At 41.4% G+C, this 18,675-nt stretch overlaps 2 protein-coding genes across 4 annotated transcripts; one reads left to right on the top strand and one right to left on the bottom strand.

Moving 5' to 3' along the window:
* The first annotated feature begins 340 nt into the window (after window positions 1-340).
* rac3b (Rac family small GTPase 3b) lies at window positions 341-10,917 on the top strand. 3 transcript variants are annotated; one of them, XR_010914777.1, is made up of 7 exons: window positions 376-560; window positions 3,929-4,000; window positions 5,176-5,293; window positions 6,915-6,977; window positions 7,590-7,749; window positions 8,318-8,537; window positions 9,488-10,917. XR_010914777.1 is itself a non-coding variant. In XM_067509226.1 (6 exons), the coding sequence occupies exons 1-6, from the start codon at window positions 526-528 to the stop codon at window positions 8,446-8,448; spliced, it is 579 nt and encodes a 192-aa protein (XP_067365327.1). In that variant the 5' UTR covers window positions 341-525; the 3' UTR covers window positions 8,449-10,917. The 3 variants fall into 3 exon arrangements, 2 of the variants coding, with proteins under 2 accessions (XP_067365327.1, XP_067365326.1); XM_067509226.1 differs by having other exon boundaries at window positions 341-560; window positions 8,318-10,917; XM_067509225.1 differs by lacking the exon at window positions 6,915-6,977 and having other exon boundaries at window positions 8,318-10,917.
* Window positions 10,918-11,831: 914 nt separating this feature from the next.
* On the bottom strand, window positions 11,832-18,178 carry dcxr (dicarbonyl/L-xylulose reductase). Its single transcript, XM_067509224.1, has 9 exons — window positions 18,050-18,178; window positions 17,785-17,861; window positions 15,459-15,556; window positions 14,076-14,230; window positions 13,888-13,930; window positions 13,646-13,745; window positions 13,499-13,563; window positions 12,314-12,431; window positions 11,832-12,032 (listed from the first exon to the last, which is right to left on the bottom strand). Exons 1-9 carry the CDS (start codon window positions 18,103-18,105, stop codon window positions 11,929-11,931), a joined length of 816 nt encoding a protein of 271 aa, XP_067365325.1. The 5' UTR covers window positions 18,106-18,178; the 3' UTR covers window positions 11,832-11,928.
* Between the last annotated feature and the right edge of the window lie 497 nt (window positions 18,179-18,675).

Raw genomic sequence — 18,675 nt, 5'->3', positions numbered from 1 at the left:
AGCCAGTGCAGCCCTTAACAGGTGTGAGTCACCTGATGCACCAACGGATAAAAGGTCCAGCCCCCAACAATTAAAGACCCCAGATTGGGAGAAGATACAAATGAGACCGTCGCATTGTTTTTAATGTTTCTTAGAGACGTTTGTGTCTTTGTCATCTTGCACATTTGTTGTCATTTTGTTTCTGTTTATTTTCTGTGACTTTTGAACAGAAAAATTACTTCAGCGAAGGCGGAAGTGACCGAGTGAGTCCCCTCCTCCTCCCCCTCCCCCTCCCCCTCCTCCTCCTCCTCCTCCTCCTCCTCCTCCTCCTCCTCCTCTGCTGCCTTCTCTTTTCTGATCCCTGTCCCTTTAAACATCATCGGCGATCACCGGAGTCGCTCGGTTCCGCTCGTCGTCGATCCCTTTCACTGCGGCTCCATCGCCGAGCGGACTGGCCCGCTGCTCTCCTCCGAGACCTCAGCGCAGACCGTCGGATCTTCAAAGCCTCCAGCGCCGCTTGCCGAAAAGCTCCCAGCTCGAGCACAAATGCAAGCTATCAAATGTGTGGTGGTGGGCGACGGGTAAGAGCATGTTTTTTAAAAAGCACAAAGAGCAGCACATTTTCTGCTGTGTGATCTAGTGAGGAGCCCGTGGATGGATGATGATGGGAGCTGCTGTGCAGGAAAAGGGGCTGGGGCTCAGCGATCCGTCCGACGCCCTGCTTTCCTTCCCCCCCCAGCTCCGTGATGCTCGGTACATCTCGCTCGTGTGTTTTGTATTCGTATCCGCTGTGTTTCCGTCGTGACCTCCGCCTCATTGTGTCGACAGAGGCGGAACGCCCCGGGATGCGATGCGGGAGCACCTCCACGCCTCGTAGGCCACTGGAGGCAGGGCTGAAGTGCTGATGCACGCTAAGGAATTTGTGGCCCTGTCAGTGGCAAACAGGCCCCGCTGCTCTAATTGTGCTCGCTGTCCCCTGTCTCAGCACAGCCCCGTTCACATGCAGCGGCAGCCCCTTCTTTACGGGGTTCACGCCGCAATATTGACCGATCCCTGTGACATTTAGCCAAAAATCAGATCAGGGTTAAGATTGAATCCTATTGCTGATTGAAATCCAAACGCTGACACTTAACGGTTTCAGAAAAAAAGGAAAAACCCTGATGATGTCATCGAGGTCGGAAATTAGACATTGATAGAAGAAAACCTGTGGAGTTTGGAAAGTGTATTGCAGCTAAAGGTGTGGTCAGGCTCAAAGGAGAGAGAATATCTGCTTCTTTTCTGTCGTACAAAATAGTGCTTTTCTTTGCTTGTTTTTCCTGCCAGTTTTTCACCACAAACAGCCCTTTTTATTGACTGAACATCCATTGTAACCCCCCCCACCCCACCCTCCCCCTCCCTCAGCCATTGCCCGGTCTGTCTTTAGTGCAGCAACAAGAAGCTGATTTTCACCATTTGGCTCTTTGCAGTTTGAGTTTATCAGCTCAGGTGTAAATAATAAATGAATGATGGCTGAATTCCCTTTAGCTGCTTCAGTTTCAGGATCTCGTTGTTCGTGCTGGTTCACCGTCACACTGTCGTCACTTAGTTTGACACATGGACAGAACAGAGCCATTGTCAGTGTTAGTAAGTGGTGGTAGGACAAGTCAAAATGACTCCTGGGACAGCTCAGAAATGTCTAGAAGAACCAGACAGCATATTGAATTTGCCCCAGCTTGTTCCTCTCAGTGAATTATATATAGCTGTGGTGCTAACTTCCTGAAAACCTCAGACCCTTTCTAAATTCTTCGACGTGTCCTTCAGCACTCACCCAATTTCTGAAGGTATTTCCAAAATCTCCGTGGACACTTCTGAGCTGTCAAATCCAAAATGAAGCCAGCTGGGTCCTGGCACAGACAATAGAGAAGCTTGTCCACTATCCATAGGGCCAGTGGCTCATGTTTGGTCCAACTTGGATATAAGTGTTTGTCCAGTGACTAATTTTATTTGAAATATGTCAGTTTCTTGTGTATGATGGCGACAGAAATCATTATTTTATTGGGAGTTAGTGTTTTTGTCCGAAGCCTGGTGGATCAGTGGTTGAGCGTTGTGTTGGGATGTAGAGGGCCACAGGTTCAAATCCTGAGCGTGGATAAAATGGGAGGGTTGCGACAGGAAGGGAACTGGTGTAAAAACTCGTGCCAAATCAGCACACAGTTATAAATAATAATGACAATAAGAAAAATGTCATTTATATAACTTTATTCTTCCTGTCGCCATATTTGTTTTTGTGGAGATTAAATAAGCTAAGACATGGACTAAATTTTTGATCCAGAGAACTACTGTAGAGGATTCTGGATAGAATGTCAGACTTTTGGCAGCAGCTGGCACAATGATTTGAATGTTTGTAATAGATGAGAGCAGCAAGCTTAGCTTTTCTTCCTGTTTCCGAGCTCTTACGTTCCACCTCAGCCCACAGACTTCATGTTGGGATGATGACATATACATTTTAAAAAAACTGACATTTCTTCTTCAGTTAAATGTATCACGCTTGCTATTTTAGTTAAATGGAAAAATGACTGCAGTGCCACAGTTGACCACTGGGGCTAATTGTTTGCAGCCACCTGCAACAAAAAGCAAATATTTTTTCCCAAAATTAAAAATAATAATGTGAACCCATACCATAGACGTGATACATTATTAGGCTTTTATGAGAAAATCAAAAATGTACTGTGAATCAGTGGTTCGTAGAGCTTCAAAAGCTTTTTTGTGCTGCCTACAAAATCAGCAAACACAGAAATAGGGTTTGATAACATTTTACTGAGTCTGCGTCGAGTCCAAAAACAAATGTAACTACTTTGTGCGACAAAGGCTACAAAAAGTAGTTCCATTTTGTTGTTGCTGTACTGACTGCAAAGATTCGGAATATGGAATTAAAAGAATTGAAGATCAATATACAGCTTTGGAACCACTGTGCCAAATCAGCATGCAGACAATGATACCCTGAACTCACAGGATAAGTCAAAAGGACAAAAAATGAAAAGCTCAACTTTATATTGAAGTACCTCGACAGACATTGTCAACCAAAGTTTGGTTGTGGACAAACAAATTTGAGTATTTTACCAAGTTGCAACCAGATTCAAAATGGAACGAGCTGGAAGACTCCTGCCTTAAGTTTGGATGATTAAGATGCAGTGTCTTTGCAGCTTGAGCCGTCACAGGGTAGTATGTCTCCGCCTTGGCTGTCTTCATTCTGTGTTTCATTTGAAAATGCGTCTTTTACTAGTCCATCCGATTTATGGAATCTCTCCTTAATGAGAAGACTTTGTCAGTGGCAGTGGCTCAGTTGGTAGACTGGAAGCCTACCATCCATAGGGTCTGAGGTTTGCGGGCCCCTCTTACTGACCACGTGTCGAAGTGTCCCTAGGCAAGACACGGAACCCCTATCAGCCCGTCCTCATCCCCAGCCGTGCAGTGCCGGTCCCAAGCCTGGTAGAAATTAGGGAGGGCATCCGCTCTGAAAACTGTGCCAAATTCAGCATGCAGACAAATGATCCGCTGTGGCGACCTTGAAATCACACAATAAGCAGACAGGGGCAAATTGTTCATTGTTTCCTACATGAGAACACAACCAATAGCCATCTATGCTTCAACCAGTCTGTGAGGCGTCTGCCATCAGTACAGTACAGTTCAGGAGGGAAGGGAGTGTTCATGTGTATTTCAGAGCAGGAGCAGTGTACTGTAGCTTCACTCCCTCAGCATGTGACTACGTGAGCCAGTGTGTGTGTGTGTGTGTGTGTGTGTGTGTGTGTGGGCTGAGGGGGTGAATCATGGGGGGGCCACTGTGTCCCTCAGGCAATGTGAATGTAGGCCAGTGTTTGTGTGGCAGGCTTTACACACACATATGAAGTATGAGTGAGGAGCTGTGTTAGATATTTCTACAAATGTTTCCTCTGTCGTTTGTCCCCCTCAGGGCTGTGGGTAAGACCTGTCTGCTGATCAGCTACACCACCAATGCCTTCCCCGGTGAATACATCCCCACTGTGTAAGTCAACCATCGCACCTTCTCACAATTACTGGGTGAAACGTGTGGATTTTATACGGTGCCCTGAGGTGCAAAACATGTCCTGTCAGAAAAGCCCGGATTTCCCCGAATGCAACAGTGTTTCATAGCAAAATGTAAAGAAAAAACTTCACAAAAACACATGAGAAATGTTTAACCAAACACAAACATTCCAGGTTTTGGAAAAGGGACAGTGCAGCTTGTTGATATTTGGACAAAACCCTGATCAGTCAAGATCAGCGACGCTACTGTAAGCGAATGAAAGTCTTGATGGCATAAGCTCGGTCATTTTCTGAATAAATTGTATTTTCAACAGTGTCCATACAGACACTAAAACCAACAATGAGTTGTCGGTACTGACGGTAAATCTCCGTCAGTCTGCAGCAGGGATTACGTTGCTCATCTGTGTTGTTCACTTGTGGTGTTGTATTTTTGTAAAAAGGTCACTTTTTACATTGGCATGAAGGAAGCATCCGCTGTGTACACACAGGATGATCTGCATGAATCCAATTCCCCAGGATCAGCACTGGGTTGTCGCTTTTGGTATAGTGGGCCATGGTGTTGTTGGGACTTTTTGGGTGATCACGTGACACGTACCTTCCCAAAACGCATCCCTGCCAAAGCAAACTGTCGCATAAAAGAGGACTAATGATGAATAATGTTTTCTGAACATTACAGACGCCATGAATTGACCAGGCAGAAATGACAAACTAACGTCCGTCCTGAATATTAATCTGTTCACAACATAAATGTAAACAGATCCGTGACGGCATGTTCGTTACCACAGTAACTAAGTCAGAGTTAAAGTCACAGTAAACTTTAAGCTGCTGTCCTGTTTCTCTTAATCACCGCGTGTGTTTTGCAACTCATGGCCTCAATTCCATGGAAGAGAATTTCATTCTTTATACTCTGCAACGGCTTTGTCGTCTTTTTATACCAAGCTAGGTCTCACTTCATATTGTGATATTGACTGGTTATTTATCTATAATCGTGAAGCTATAAATTCATAAAACCAACATTGCAGTCCCACATTTCACAGTCTTGGTTAGTCTCCAAGTTGATCAGTTGTTAATCGTCTAACATGTTGTAACTCATACTTTATTATAATGTCTTTCTTCTTTTACTGTGTTACACTAAGTGTCATGTCCTTTCTACAGCTTTGACAACTACTCTGCTAATGTGATGGTGGATGGGAAACCAGTGAATCTGGGCCTGTGGGATACAGCAGGACAGGAGGACTACGATAGGCTTAGACCACTGTCTTACCCACAGACGGTATTTTGACTCTTTCCCTCTAACCTGAGACATACACACATAAATACTTGTACAGCTATTTTTGTGGGAACTTAGAGTCACATCCTTCAAACCTGATTCCCAAACAGCCCCTTGAAGGCATAAAGGTAACATTTGTCCAAATTAGTTATTAAGACGTCACAAACAATTTACTTCAAATTGCATTTGAAGCCCTTTTTTTTTTTTTTTTTTTGTTCTAAATTAAAAACCCAAATTTTAAACAAGTTGGGATTTTTTCTAAAATACAGTTTAAATTAAATGAGTTTATATTTTTCTATCAAACCTGTATTAAAAAATAAATAAAATAAAAAGCAAGTTTAGAGCTAAAGTCTGCCACACACAAAATGTTGGGACAGAGTCATGTTTACTACTGTGTTACATCACCTTTTCTTTTTAACCCGTTAACGTCATCAGGTGTTTGGAGTAATTTTTGATCTGTCTTTGATAAATGTTGAAGCTACATAGACACTACATCTGATTTTAAAAAGCTCAAAGCATCAGGATCCTAATGATATGAAACATTTGAGATACCAGAATCGCAGCCATATTAGTTTTATACGAGTTAACGGATTAGACTAAAATATGCGTTTCTCACCTTTTTGCCTCATTTTCTGTAATCATCTGTCCTCTGTGGAGACGAAGGCTGGTTTGATCCCTTCATTCTGTCTGTCCGTCCGGTTTCAATGAACAACCCAAGCTTTTAGTCCTTTAATTAGTTTTCCTGAAATAAAGTCCATAAATCCACTGTGGTGCGATTAAGCTTACAAATGGTTACAAATGAGCTTTTCATGCACAGTGCTACAGGAGGTGTGGTGTCCCTCAGGGTTCAGTGTTAGTCGGATCTTGGTTTGTACACGCTTCCTTTTGGGCAGATAATAAAACAGCAGTTTTTATTTGTGTCCCACCTGGTTTTGCTGTGAAGGTAAAGAAAAGTCTGGGGTCTCTTCAGTCTTCTGTTAAACCTTCCCTTCTTTAACTTATGTGCCTTGACCATTGTTAGTGGAACATTTGATCACGTTTCAGTTTTATTTTACTTCTGTCCCAACTTGAGTGTATTGCAGGCTGATATTTCTGTTCTTCCATTGTCTTAACCTCTTATCCTCAGGGTTACAGGGGGCTGGAGTGTATCCCAGCTGTCACTGGGCGAGAGAATGGGTCCACCCTGGACATGTCTCCTGTCTATCTTAGGGCCCTTTGCTGACAAATCACATTTTTCTTTTGCATTTTAGAAAAAGTCCCAAGAGACATAGAATAAGCATTGAATATTTATAGATAGATTAATATATGAATTTATGATTCATTGTTAGTGAGTAGGGATCTTTGGCATCACATTTGTCCCAAATCTACTTCCACCTTTTATCATTTTATTTAAAGAGATGTCTTTTTTTTTTTTTTGAATCAACCAATTTGTCCGTCACTGTTAGTTGGCCAAAGGTTTCTTTAAGAAGTTTCTTCATGTCCCAATGAAGAGGTTAGTGCCTTTTAAGAAAACAAATGACTTGGATCATTTCTGTGGCCCCATGAATGCAGCCTGTACACACACTCAAACATACACACACACAGATCTTGCTCTCAACTAGTCATCTCTCTGGTTCTCTCCCAGGATGTGTTCTTGATATGCTTCTCCCTGGTCAGTCCGGCCTCCTTTGAGAACGTCCGAGCAAAGGTCAGTACGCTGACTGGCCCCCACCTCCCTCCTCCACCCCCGCCCCCCCTCCATGCCGAGTCTGACCACAAGGAGGCACATCTATGGCTCCACCTGGCTTTTCACACTGCCGCCCTCACCTGTCCAGACCTCAGCTTAGAAGAGTCTGGGTTTGAACTCACTCCCTTCGGCGGATGTGGTACAGAGACATGTTGTAAGCTGAGGTCTGAACAAGTCCAAACACTGTGCAGAGAGAGAATGGTGGCCAGCTGTGGTTTGGTCTGCTGAGCATCATAAGACGCTCTCACATGAAATCACACTTTGTTTCTGGTCCATCCTCCTCTGCAGAGTGTGTATGATCCTACTATCATGTAAAGTAATGTGATGTGATTGTTTGTACTTATACAACTAGGCTTCCTTTCAGACAAACCCATTAAATACAACCTTTCTAATTCCACAACTCACAGACTGTTAAATGTCATCGTGGAAAGGCGCTGGTTGCTCTGGCTCCATACCCTGCTAACGGATCTTTCTTTTTTTCTCTCATTGAATTTGTCCTTTGTATATGCAAATGTGTGTGTGTGTGTGTGTGTGTGTGTGTGTGTATGTGTGCGCGTGTGTTTGGTGCCTCAGTGGTACCCTGAGGTTAGACACCATTGCCCCAACACACCCATCATTCTGGTGGGCACTAAACTGGATTTGCGAGATGACAAGGACACCATTGAGAGGCTGCGGGACAAGAAGCTGTCCCCCATCACCTACCCACAGGGCCTGGCCATGGCAAGAGAGATTGGTGAGGCTCTGTGTCCATGTGGACAACTGGATATGTTGAGTCATTTATTGATTATGAGTAAAGTATTATCGACCATCCATCGACCCCCATCTCTGCTCATGCTGTTACAAGGTTGGGGTGTAATAAGTTTGTATAAATTACATTTCACATAATATCTTTACTACAACTTAAAATTCGGGAACCACTAAAATGTTTATTTATTTCTGCATAAATGTGACCCAAGTCCTGTCAATCACGTGCTAAAAGGGTCTAAAAGGCCCTGCGTTATCTTAACAAGAGAATTGTGGGTCTTCACCATCAAAGTCTAATCTTGATAAGCTGAGGGTGCATGTTATCAGACAGCCTGGCCAATGTATTCCTGCTGGCTCACAAGCAGATGTTCTTCTTCAATTTTGTCACCAATGATGATGTCAGAGATGTGCGAGGGGTTAAGTTAATGGATGATGTTGTCAATAGATCCCACAACCCTTGATCAACCCTAGTCCCCTTCACCCTGGGGACCTAAGGTTCATGACTGTCTCCATGTCCGTCCCTCTCTTTCCCATCATGCCTTCTTCCTGGTCTTCAGGGGCTGTGAAGTACCTGGAGTGCTCTGCGCTGACCCAACGAGGCCTGAAGACAGTGTTCGACGAGGCTATCCGAGCCGTGCTCTGCCCTCCACCTGTGAAGAAGAGGGGGAAGAGGTGCACCATGTTCTGAGGAGGAAGCACTGCTATTAAACTCCACTACATCACCATGAACAACAACCACTACTTCTTCTGAGAGGATGAGAGAGAAAACTAGCGAGAGTGAGTGTGCACTGCTATGATTGATTTCTTTATATTGCTGTTTTATAAAGTGATATTGGTAACAACACCGATATTTAATCAGATTTTTTCTTTTTACCATTACTCAGTAGTTCATAGGTTTCTAAAAGACAGTGACTGTCCACCTACTTTATACTCAGAAAACCACATCAAATTGCCACGAGGGCTAAAAAGGTTTCTATTAGTCGTCTTCATACTGCGATGTTTCTTCTCTCTCAGCCATGCTTGCCATAGTTAATGCAGTGTTGAAATGATGGAAAGTGAACTGTGAATACACCTTCAGGTCGGACGTTACCCTTAGCCTCTGATCTAAAATCAGCGAAGATCAAAATATTACCTCCTGCCTTCATTTTCAGATTTCACTTCATTTGCTTGTTGATCCTTTACAGGAATTTAGAACAATACGATGAGGAGGAAATTCTAATTAACTGTAGCCAAACCTTAGGTTGTTTTGTAGTTTCAGCTGTGAATTCGCTTGGTTAGCATTGTGCAAGTAATTTGCTGAGATCTGTTGGAAATAGATTATTACTGGGTCACTGTGTGGCAAATATACACTGGAGAACTGATCTAAAAATGGGTGGTAATTCGATAGCTAGAGCTAACTTTGCTGCCAGTGCCTCTGTTGTAGATTCTGCAGAACCAGGACTTGTTAGACAGCATAATTTCAGACAAATCATTTTCATACTTATTTTTTTGTTTGAAGTAAAGCAAATGGCAGATAGCAATTTTGGGGTAGACAGTACAGGTAACTGCGTAAAAATATACCAAATGTACAAGGGGAGGGGGGAGGGGGGGGGGGGATCAACTATGGGGCAGTGATAGAAAATTAGCACTAGGTGGAGTCACCAGATGCAAATGTAGAGGAAACACCGCAGGTTCCCAAAACCCTTATTTAGCCTTTAAGGTGTTTTTTTTTGTTTGCTGATCTGCAGATCCTGTCTTATCCCTCTGTGAACGTCTCATTCGAAGACCTTCATTATTTCGGTGATATGCTAATATATTCCACATTTGCAGGTCAATTTGTTTAAATACAACAGAGACTATATTAAAAAAAAAAGGTTAAAAAAACACTGTCACTGCACAAGTTACAAGTGTTAGTACTAATGGGGATGATGGACATAACAAAATAATTTGACTGTGATGATTTGCTTCATTTACGTTTACTTTTCCAATGACAAATAGAGATTTGTTCATCAAACACATTCTTCTGAGAAACATCTGATCTTAGTCAGGCACCTTTGGGTAACTTCATCTAACTGTGAACACGTAACAGATGAGCATGCCAAACGTGGGGGCTGTACAACCTTGCTGCCTGAGCTCTGCCTCTGAGGGGAGGGGGGAGGGGGGGTGGAGCAGCTTGCATGGGTCTTAAAATATTCTGTCTTAATTTATCCCATTGTTGGATCACGTCTCTGTTCCTCTGCGTGCGTGTGTGTGTGTGTGTGTGTGTGTGTGTGTGTGTGTGTGTGTGTGTACACGCCTGCGAGTGTTTGTACCAGGCATGTATATGAATGCTGGTGATTGTGTGTGTGTGTGTGTGTGTGGACAACCGCTTCTCAGCATCAGTGAAACAGCGTTGTTTGACAATTTGGGGTAGTGCTTAACAGACAGTATTGTTTTAAGCCAAGTTTTTTAGTGTCCAGTTTTTGGTACTATTTCATATTGTATAGTAGTAATACACAAGACTTTTCAACACTCTGTGGACATAAAGAAAGAAAAAAAAATTGCTATCACTGAGATCTAGTGATGTACAGAATAATCCTTAGAAAAAGGAAATGCATTATGAATAAATATCTACATGTACCTGAATATTTAGCTCTTAACACTAAAACAGTTCAAACTAAAGGGATTATAGTCACTCATGTTGAAGTTAGAAGTGTTGTAACAGTGTACGATAAAGGGGCCGATCTTCGTGCAGTTGACCCCAGTGACAAACTGCACAGATTACACCTTTTTATGTAATGCATTTCTGTATGGTTGCAGGCCTGCAGTGTGTCTGTCTCCCTGCTGTGGTGAGATGCAGCACTGCAGTCCACTCCATCATGCTGTCTTTGGTTGGCATAGCAAACTGTGTGGTGGAATCATGTCCTGTGAACCTGACTAGCTAAGGTGTTGAAATGTAGCTGAGAAGTGCAGCAAAAAATTCTAATCTACTATTGCATGGAAGTTCTCTGGTTATTTGATCCACTGTAATTCTTAGGAGAGATTGTTATGGTGAAATGCATTGGCCATGTACGTATGTAATGTAAGATGACTTGTATAGTTGTTCCAACTGTTTGTCTTATTTTTTATTCCTTCACATGTCTGTGTGGTGAAATATTTCAATTTTTTGTATACTAAATACAAAGGTATATGTAAGTTACTCTGCTTTCTGTCTTTTTTGTCTCTTTGTTCCATTCATCTCCACTATATTTATACTTTTACACTTCTGACTAGTTAAGATATCTACTGGTACATTTAAAATAGTCAGAATTCCTTTTTTTTTTTCCCAAATTTAAAATGACACCACAGGCTCCAATGCACCATTTGATCACGTGTAGATTATAACAGATTTCCACAACATTTCACTAGTCAAAACTGGAATGAAAGATATCTGCATTCAAATGTTACTGCTCAGACGTACACTTAGACCTGTATGGAAAAACTAGGCTGCTTAAAGGTATCTACCAATAAATGTTGCTTTTATTAAATCTTTTAATTGATGAAACAACCAAATATTTTTAATGGACTTATTTTGTGTAATTTTGTATTAAAATTAATTTGGCACAACTACAAGACATGGTAATTATCTGGATATCACAAACTAAATTGTTACTAAACATCCACTGTCTACATCTGAAATTGAGGTTTTGATTAGTCAGCATTACATTGGACATATAATTTAAGTGACCCCTCAAAAATAGGTAAAATGTATTTATAGATATCAGATTTCTGATTTTATTTTAGAGTTTTGACTCTAATCACTTTTCACCATCATTTTCAGGAAGACGTACTGTTTATTGCCATGGTGGTGACAGAGTAATTATAAATGACATTAATGCTGAGGAAGAAGAGATGCACAGCACCTGGGATTCACCATATGCCACTAGGGGGTCAGCGTACGTAACTGTAGGCTGTGAGCACTAAGCTACCTTTCAGAAAAATACAAGATGAAAATAAATCTCTAAGTTAGAAAACTCAGTTTTAAAGCAATTCAAAAGGATTTAAATAGCAAGATGAGCGGGGATGGATGCTAACAATATTACAGTTCATATAAAAAAAGCACAAACAACAGAATATCTGTGCAGTCACTTTATTTAGGAATAAATGTCCATGTGTGCTGCAGTGAAGCGATGAGTGTAGCGGTAATGTGCTGACGCGACACTTTGGTCGGTCAGCAGGCCAGAAAGCCTCCATCCACAGGCAGAGTGACTCCATTAGTCATGTTGCTCTTATCACTCAGCAGAAATAAAATGCTGTTCACCACATCTTCCACCTCTGCACACAGACACACAGAGAGCTCAGGTAACACTGTTATCGTGTGTAGTTAGAACTAAAACTTACAGCGAGTTTAATAATAATGCTGACCATCGATTACGGACATGTAAACCCCTCCATGATTTTTATTAGGGTGGCCAAAACATTAGAACCACTTCTCAATGACCTCAATAATAAATACATAGAAGTATCAACTTTGTGACTGTGTCAAATTAAAATACATACTAACATATAATAGAGCAGCTGTTATTAGATTGTACAGGTGGACATAATATATCTACCTGCAAAGTGGCCCAGAGGGATGCGGGATATTATGGTGCGGGCTTTTTCGGGGTCACTCCAGCCCTGACGGCCCATCTTTGTCATCACTACTGTGGGGTTCACACTGTTCACACGGATCTGATCACGAAACAAGACTGGAACTTCAGCTCAAAAACCGATCAAACATCTCAGTACTTTTTACAGGAATAGACTTGGGTTAGATGGATGGATGTTATTCTACTAAACTCCATCATTGTATCATCATTATTTAAAATAGCAGTGGTATTGACAGCAATCATCAAACCTCCAACTTGACTAAATATATGAAATATACAGTTAGTTATAGTTATAGTTATAATTCTCATAAATCAATATCACCTACACCTCTGTTTGGCTAATTACTGAATCAGTCTTTGAACTCCAAACCATCCTTACAGCCAAAATACTGTACTGGGCTATAAAATATATAAAGGCTATAGCTATTAAGCCCAAAGCTTATTCCTAACAGTTTAGAAACATTTTGTAAAAGTGCATATCAAGTTTGGCATAAATGATGGATTCACTATAATTAAAGTTTGTCTTAAAACAGTAGGCAGTGAGACTCTGGGTTATACTGATCATGGACAGTTTATTTCCTGAAGAACTTATAATGGAAATGATGGAGGCCAAAATCCACAAGTCTTGTTCTGTGTACAAATGTAGTTAGAAATATATCTACAGCTGACATGAGGATCAAGCTGTCTGAGATTTGTTAAAGTGAAGTTAAAGTGAATATTTTCCAAAGTGTCTTTGTAATAGTAAAATACTTTTTTTAATGGTTCGCACTCTTCTACCTTAGTGGTACCTGCTGCTTCTTATTCTTATACTTACATATAGTAGAAAAGTGCTATAAGTACAAACCATTTGTCATTTATTTGACTTAAAATAAAGAAACATTAAGAGGAAACTATTTAAATATCAATTTAACATAGTTAATTTGTAGGTTTGTAACTTGTAGAGCTTATGTTGTCCCTAGATACAAATTTTAATAGATTTCTTATCTACTATATTAACCAGAGGAATGATTACGTCAAGTAAAACCTGTTCCTGTTCACATGGGAACCTGACTGTTGTTTTAAGAAAGACATTAGAAACTGTGAACTTATCCTTTAGGGCCTTAATGTGGCCTTAATGTGGATTGAAACAGGCGCTGAGAGTGATGCTACCTGGTAAGGTCCGAGCTCCAGAGCCATGACTTTGGTCAGCATGTCCAGTGCTGCTTTAGTGGCACCTGAACAATCACAGGGAGATAAAAACAGCAAGAACAAAAAGCTGCTTGTAGTTGCTGGACCTTGGGACACACAGTTACTCACAGTATACTGCGTGGTCTCTGATGGCACACTGGGAGGCCTGGCTGGACACATTGACAATGGACCCTCCTGATCCTCTGGCCTTCATAGCACGAGCCACTATCTACCCACAGAAACAGAGGCTGTTTGATTCAGCAGCAAACATCGCATCATCACATACAGACACTTATTCAGTGTGGGAAAATGTACCTACAGAGTCAGGAATAGAAATAGAATAGAATCACAGTTGAAAAGCAATTATTTACCTGTGATACATGCAGCACAGCTTTGACATTCACATTAAAGGACCTGGAGATGAAAGTCACCTTATGACATGTTTAACATAACAAGTAAATTCAGATCCCTATTGTTCTCCATGGTGCTTGTTCCTCTAACGACTCACTGGCTCAACTTTTAGGTTGGAAGTAAATGAAAGTATCTCAGATTTTCTTACTGGTCAAACTGCTCTGGTGTGACCTCCAGAAAAGGCTGCAGGTTAGCACAGGCAGCATTATTCACCAGCAAATCGATGGGACCCACATCCTCCAGGGCTGCCTTCGCGGCCCCCCAGTCTGCCAGGTCCACGCACACCGGAGTGATGGATGGACACTAAGACAACAGAACATCGAAGACAATGCAGCAGGAGAAGAACAGTTAAGCGTTGTTGAAAGAGAACCGATGTTTATCTGCCTGTGGTTGGACTTGTTCAGACTGTTACACACAAAGCTACAGCAGAGCAGTTAACACTTAAAAACTAAGCACAAAAAAAAGAAGGAATTTCTTCTGGTGCTGGTAGGAATATTCTTTATAAAAGACCTCCTGAAAATAAATAAAGTTATTTGAGATTTTTTAATAAATATTACTAGTAAGTTCCTAATATTACTAGTAAAAATCTAGTAAAAAGTTTTCAACTTCATAATGTGACCAACCTGGTCAAACGGAGCTATTTTTGTCGATTTGGATTTAAACGATTTTTTTATTCCAGCTGAATCGTCTGGTCCCTTTGTGACAAAACTGACCTGATGTGTGGTGACATCACAACCATAACAATCGCTCTCAAAGAAGGTAGTAGAATAGGTTTTATAGTATGTTAATGTTAAAATGAGCATTAGTGATTAATTCATCTTCTCTCTCTCCAGACCTCTGCTTTCAGCTTTCTACCATTACCTGACATCTCTCATCCTGACAGTGTGTCTGTGTCTGGCTGTCACATTTACCTCCTGTTTTAACTACTTTGGATGTAATGCTCAGGCAGAACCATAGTCAATGGTAAATGTTCTGCACTTATATAGAGCTTTTCTACCTATTGGCACTTTACACTGCTTCTTATTCACCCATTCACACTCACACACATTTTGTAAATTAGGATTCAGTCTGGTAGATACCAATCCCCATGTTGCCTGAGAGAAACCAGTTGAATGAGTGAAATTGTAAAAACAGTTCATTAGTTATAAGAAGCTGTAACTGTTGTTAGAGATGATTCTCACTAAGGCTTATGACTAGATTTAGCTTATTTAACCTCTGAACTGCAGCGCAGGCACATTTCTAATTGCAAGAAAGCGAAGTGATATCAATAAGACATCAGAGACCGATTCAGTCAGCCTGAGGTGAGTCACTCTTCTTCCTCATCTAGTGATGAAGATGAAGAGGAGAATGAGGAGGGAGAACAGCAATTGAATTGAGCGATGTGTTTCAGAGTAGACACCTGATGATAATAAGTGGAGAAAGGGAATGGGAACGGTGGATCAGATACAACAAAGGAGAATGAGGAGGGGTCACAGGTCAGACACAAAGGCCTCTCCGATGAGTGACAGCATGAGTGTGTGTGTGTGTGTACCTCCTGCACCAGGCTGTTCAGGTCGTCCTGTGTGCGCGTGACCGCTACGACCTTTGCCCCACAGCGTGTAAGAGCCAGAGCTGTGGCCCTGCCAATCCCTGAGATGCAAAACATCCATAAACACAAAGACTTATTAGAGAGAGACACACACACACACATTCCACACATTTCAGAATATGTAACACTGCGCAGTGTGAACAGAGCTTTTTCCCCCCCACTTTATTCCAACGGACAGGATTTTGAGGGAATGGAAAGTTAACCAGCTCACACTGCCTGTATTGTCTCATATCATTTACTTAATGTTTCAATTCCTGTAACACACTGATCATAAGGTTTAACACAAAGACAATTCAATTATTAGACCTTTTTCACGCGAGTAACAGCTGTGTTACTCAGAGGTAACACTATGCTGTACAGTGTATTCTGGAAGTGTGGCTGTGTAGAGTGTGTTAACTCGTGGATGTAGGATTTGGTTGAACCATCTTTGGCAGCAATAATCTTAAAACAGCTTCCTGTAGCTGCTGATGGTGTTTAGGAGGAATTCTGCACCATTCTACCCAACAGACGTGCTTCACCGCAGGATGTCTGATGTGACCAGCTTCTCTGTGGGGTTCGGGTCTGGTCTCTGAGTGAGCCACTCCAAACACAGAGCTGCACTTATGTGCACACATGCTACAAACCCAATTTACAGGAAACTTTGGACGTTGTGTTGTTCACCATTTTTAAACATTGACTGATCAGGCCACAGGTCAATTTTCTACTTCACCTCACTGGAGAATTAAAATCATAATCTTAGGATATAGAAAGTCCCCTTCCACTCCAAACTTTCCCTCCTTTACCTGGTCCAAATGCTTCCTTGTATGGGTAGAGCTCCAAAGTCTAAATGGGAAGCCAGCTTACTAGGGGCCATGGTATAACATGGTTATAACATGTTGGTTAAAGTGTGTGTTGGAACAAACATTTGTGTTAGATGTTAATCTAATTTACTGATTTGTTAATGCTGTTATCTTCTTAATATCTCAGGTTTATTCTCTTTTCCCTTGGTTGTTAAAAAACAACCCAAACTATGTCCCAATTAAATCGTTGGCTGGAACCCAGTGGCCTTTGCTCTTTTGCCCCCGTGAACAGCCTATCGCATTGAATAACATTCCTGGAACTACACTTCTCTTTTCTTACACTAAATATTATTTAGGGGATCATTTTTTTGGCCTTGTTCCTCGACTACAGAGATTTCGCTGAATGTTGTTTTATATATGAACCGCAGTTGAAGAAATCCCTGAATTCTACACTGAGAAACTTCATTCTTGATGTCTTGAACCTGCATTTTTCAGAGTGATAAACTTCACCCTGTTCTTACTTCTGAAAGATTTAGCTTCTCTAGGAAGCTTTTTATTTCCATTCATCATACTAACCCTGTATTATTAGTTGTTCCACCAGGTTGTTTGTGTATTAGAGAATTTAACTTGACAAATTTCTCAGTTTCAACTTTTGATATGAAAAATAGGTTTAAAATAATTTGCATTCTCATTTTCTTTATATTTCCCACAAGTAAAGCACTGGGTCATTCGATTGCAGATATCATAAACAATCCTTGGTTCAACTCCATGACAGGACAAAAAGTAAAGCAATTCAGTAGTAGTTTCATGAACAAACACATTGAACATATTCCACATAGGAAAGTGTTTTTATATAGAGAAAAATTAAAATGCTAATTTAATTTGAATCATTTTCCAACTTTCCAAACACTTTTTGGCTACATTTTACAGGGTAACATTAAACTTCAAACTAAAGCTGAATTATTATGCAGGTTCTTACTAATTAGAATTGCTTTAATCACCAGACAGTAAAAAAGCACACGGTGTGTGTCTGTAAGTTTCCACCCAGTCACAATTTATTTTTCAGATGAAGGTAAATTTCGCTTTCGCTTCTGTAAAATCTTAAGATTTACACAGAATTTATTGAGTGTTGCTGCAAATGGATGTGAGAAATAGTAAGAAATGATAAAATCACAGTTCAACGGAAAATAGTTCCAATTATTTAAAAATCCTATTATATAATTTAAACTCAGTTTACGTCATAGTAAGAAGTCCATCTAAATTAGTGTAAAACCACTTGAAAACCACTGAAAACGATGCTGATAGGTTTAAACTGCCTGTTGCTTTCTGATCAGTATAATGACCCAATTATTTTAGTCCTAATTTGAAGCTTTAAAGTCTCCTTTGAAGAAGGGCTGAAGAGGTGGGTGTCTTTCTCGGAGCAGCCTGACGGGGTCAGTCCAGCTACGCAGAGACAACACGCTGTGTGTCCATTTTGTTGCGGTCCTTACCTTTCCCAGCTCCCGTGACCAAGGCTCGTTTGCCCGCAAATGAAATCTCCATGCTGGTTGGTGTCCGCAGAGATCGGCTGCAGGTGGACAAATAGCAGGACAGACAGAGTTTGACACAGTAGTTCGCTCTTGTGACTCGTCCCTCTCTATCGTCAGGACTGGTCCATCGGAACTGGGCTGCAACTTGCTCATCTAACTGATCCCTGCTGTCAGAAAAGCACAAGCTCGCAGGTTTGTCTGTGAGTAACAGTATGAAAATACTCACCAGCGGCGCCGCGCACTCAGAGGCTGCAGGCTGCAGGAAGCTGGGGGCTTAAACATTAAACTTCCACTGTGACTGTTTGTCTTCCAGGTCAGGAACAGAGCTCCTGTCCATCCCAGCTGCCTGTCAGTGCGCTAATATGAACCATACAGGACTAGACACAAATTGCAGGGGTTAGATTGTGTTATTGTGGTAAAGACATTTATTTGATTGCCTGTATCTGTGAGTATGGGCAGCTTAATATATTACACATATCCCCACATTCATTTTAATTATATTTTATTTACAAGAGCAAGTACATGTGTGTGAAGCTTTCAGCGTGACCTGGTTTTCCACATTAACTGGTCATAGCCAACACAGTTATATGTGATGTCTTTATTAGACATTCGATCCCCGGTCCAGGCTATATGTCAAAGTGTCTCTGGGCAAGACACTGAACCCCCAACAGTCCATTTCCATGCCCAGCTGTGCAGTGCCGGTTCAAGCCCGGTAGGAATTGGGGAGGGTTGCGTCATGAAGAGCATCCTGCATAAAAAACTGTGCCAAATCAACATGCGGACAATGATGGACTGTGGCGAGTTGCTACTGGTGAGTGTGTGAAAGAGCATTATACAACACTCTGAGGTTGA

Source organism: Channa argus, chromosome 7, assembly GCF_033026475.1.
Source record: "Channa argus isolate prfri chromosome 7, Channa argus male v1.0, whole genome shotgun sequence".
In the NCBI taxonomy this organism is placed as follows: domain Eukaryota; kingdom Metazoa; phylum Chordata; class Actinopteri; order Anabantiformes; family Channidae; genus Channa; species Channa argus.
This window is presented reverse-complemented; position numbering and strand designations above follow the sequence as displayed.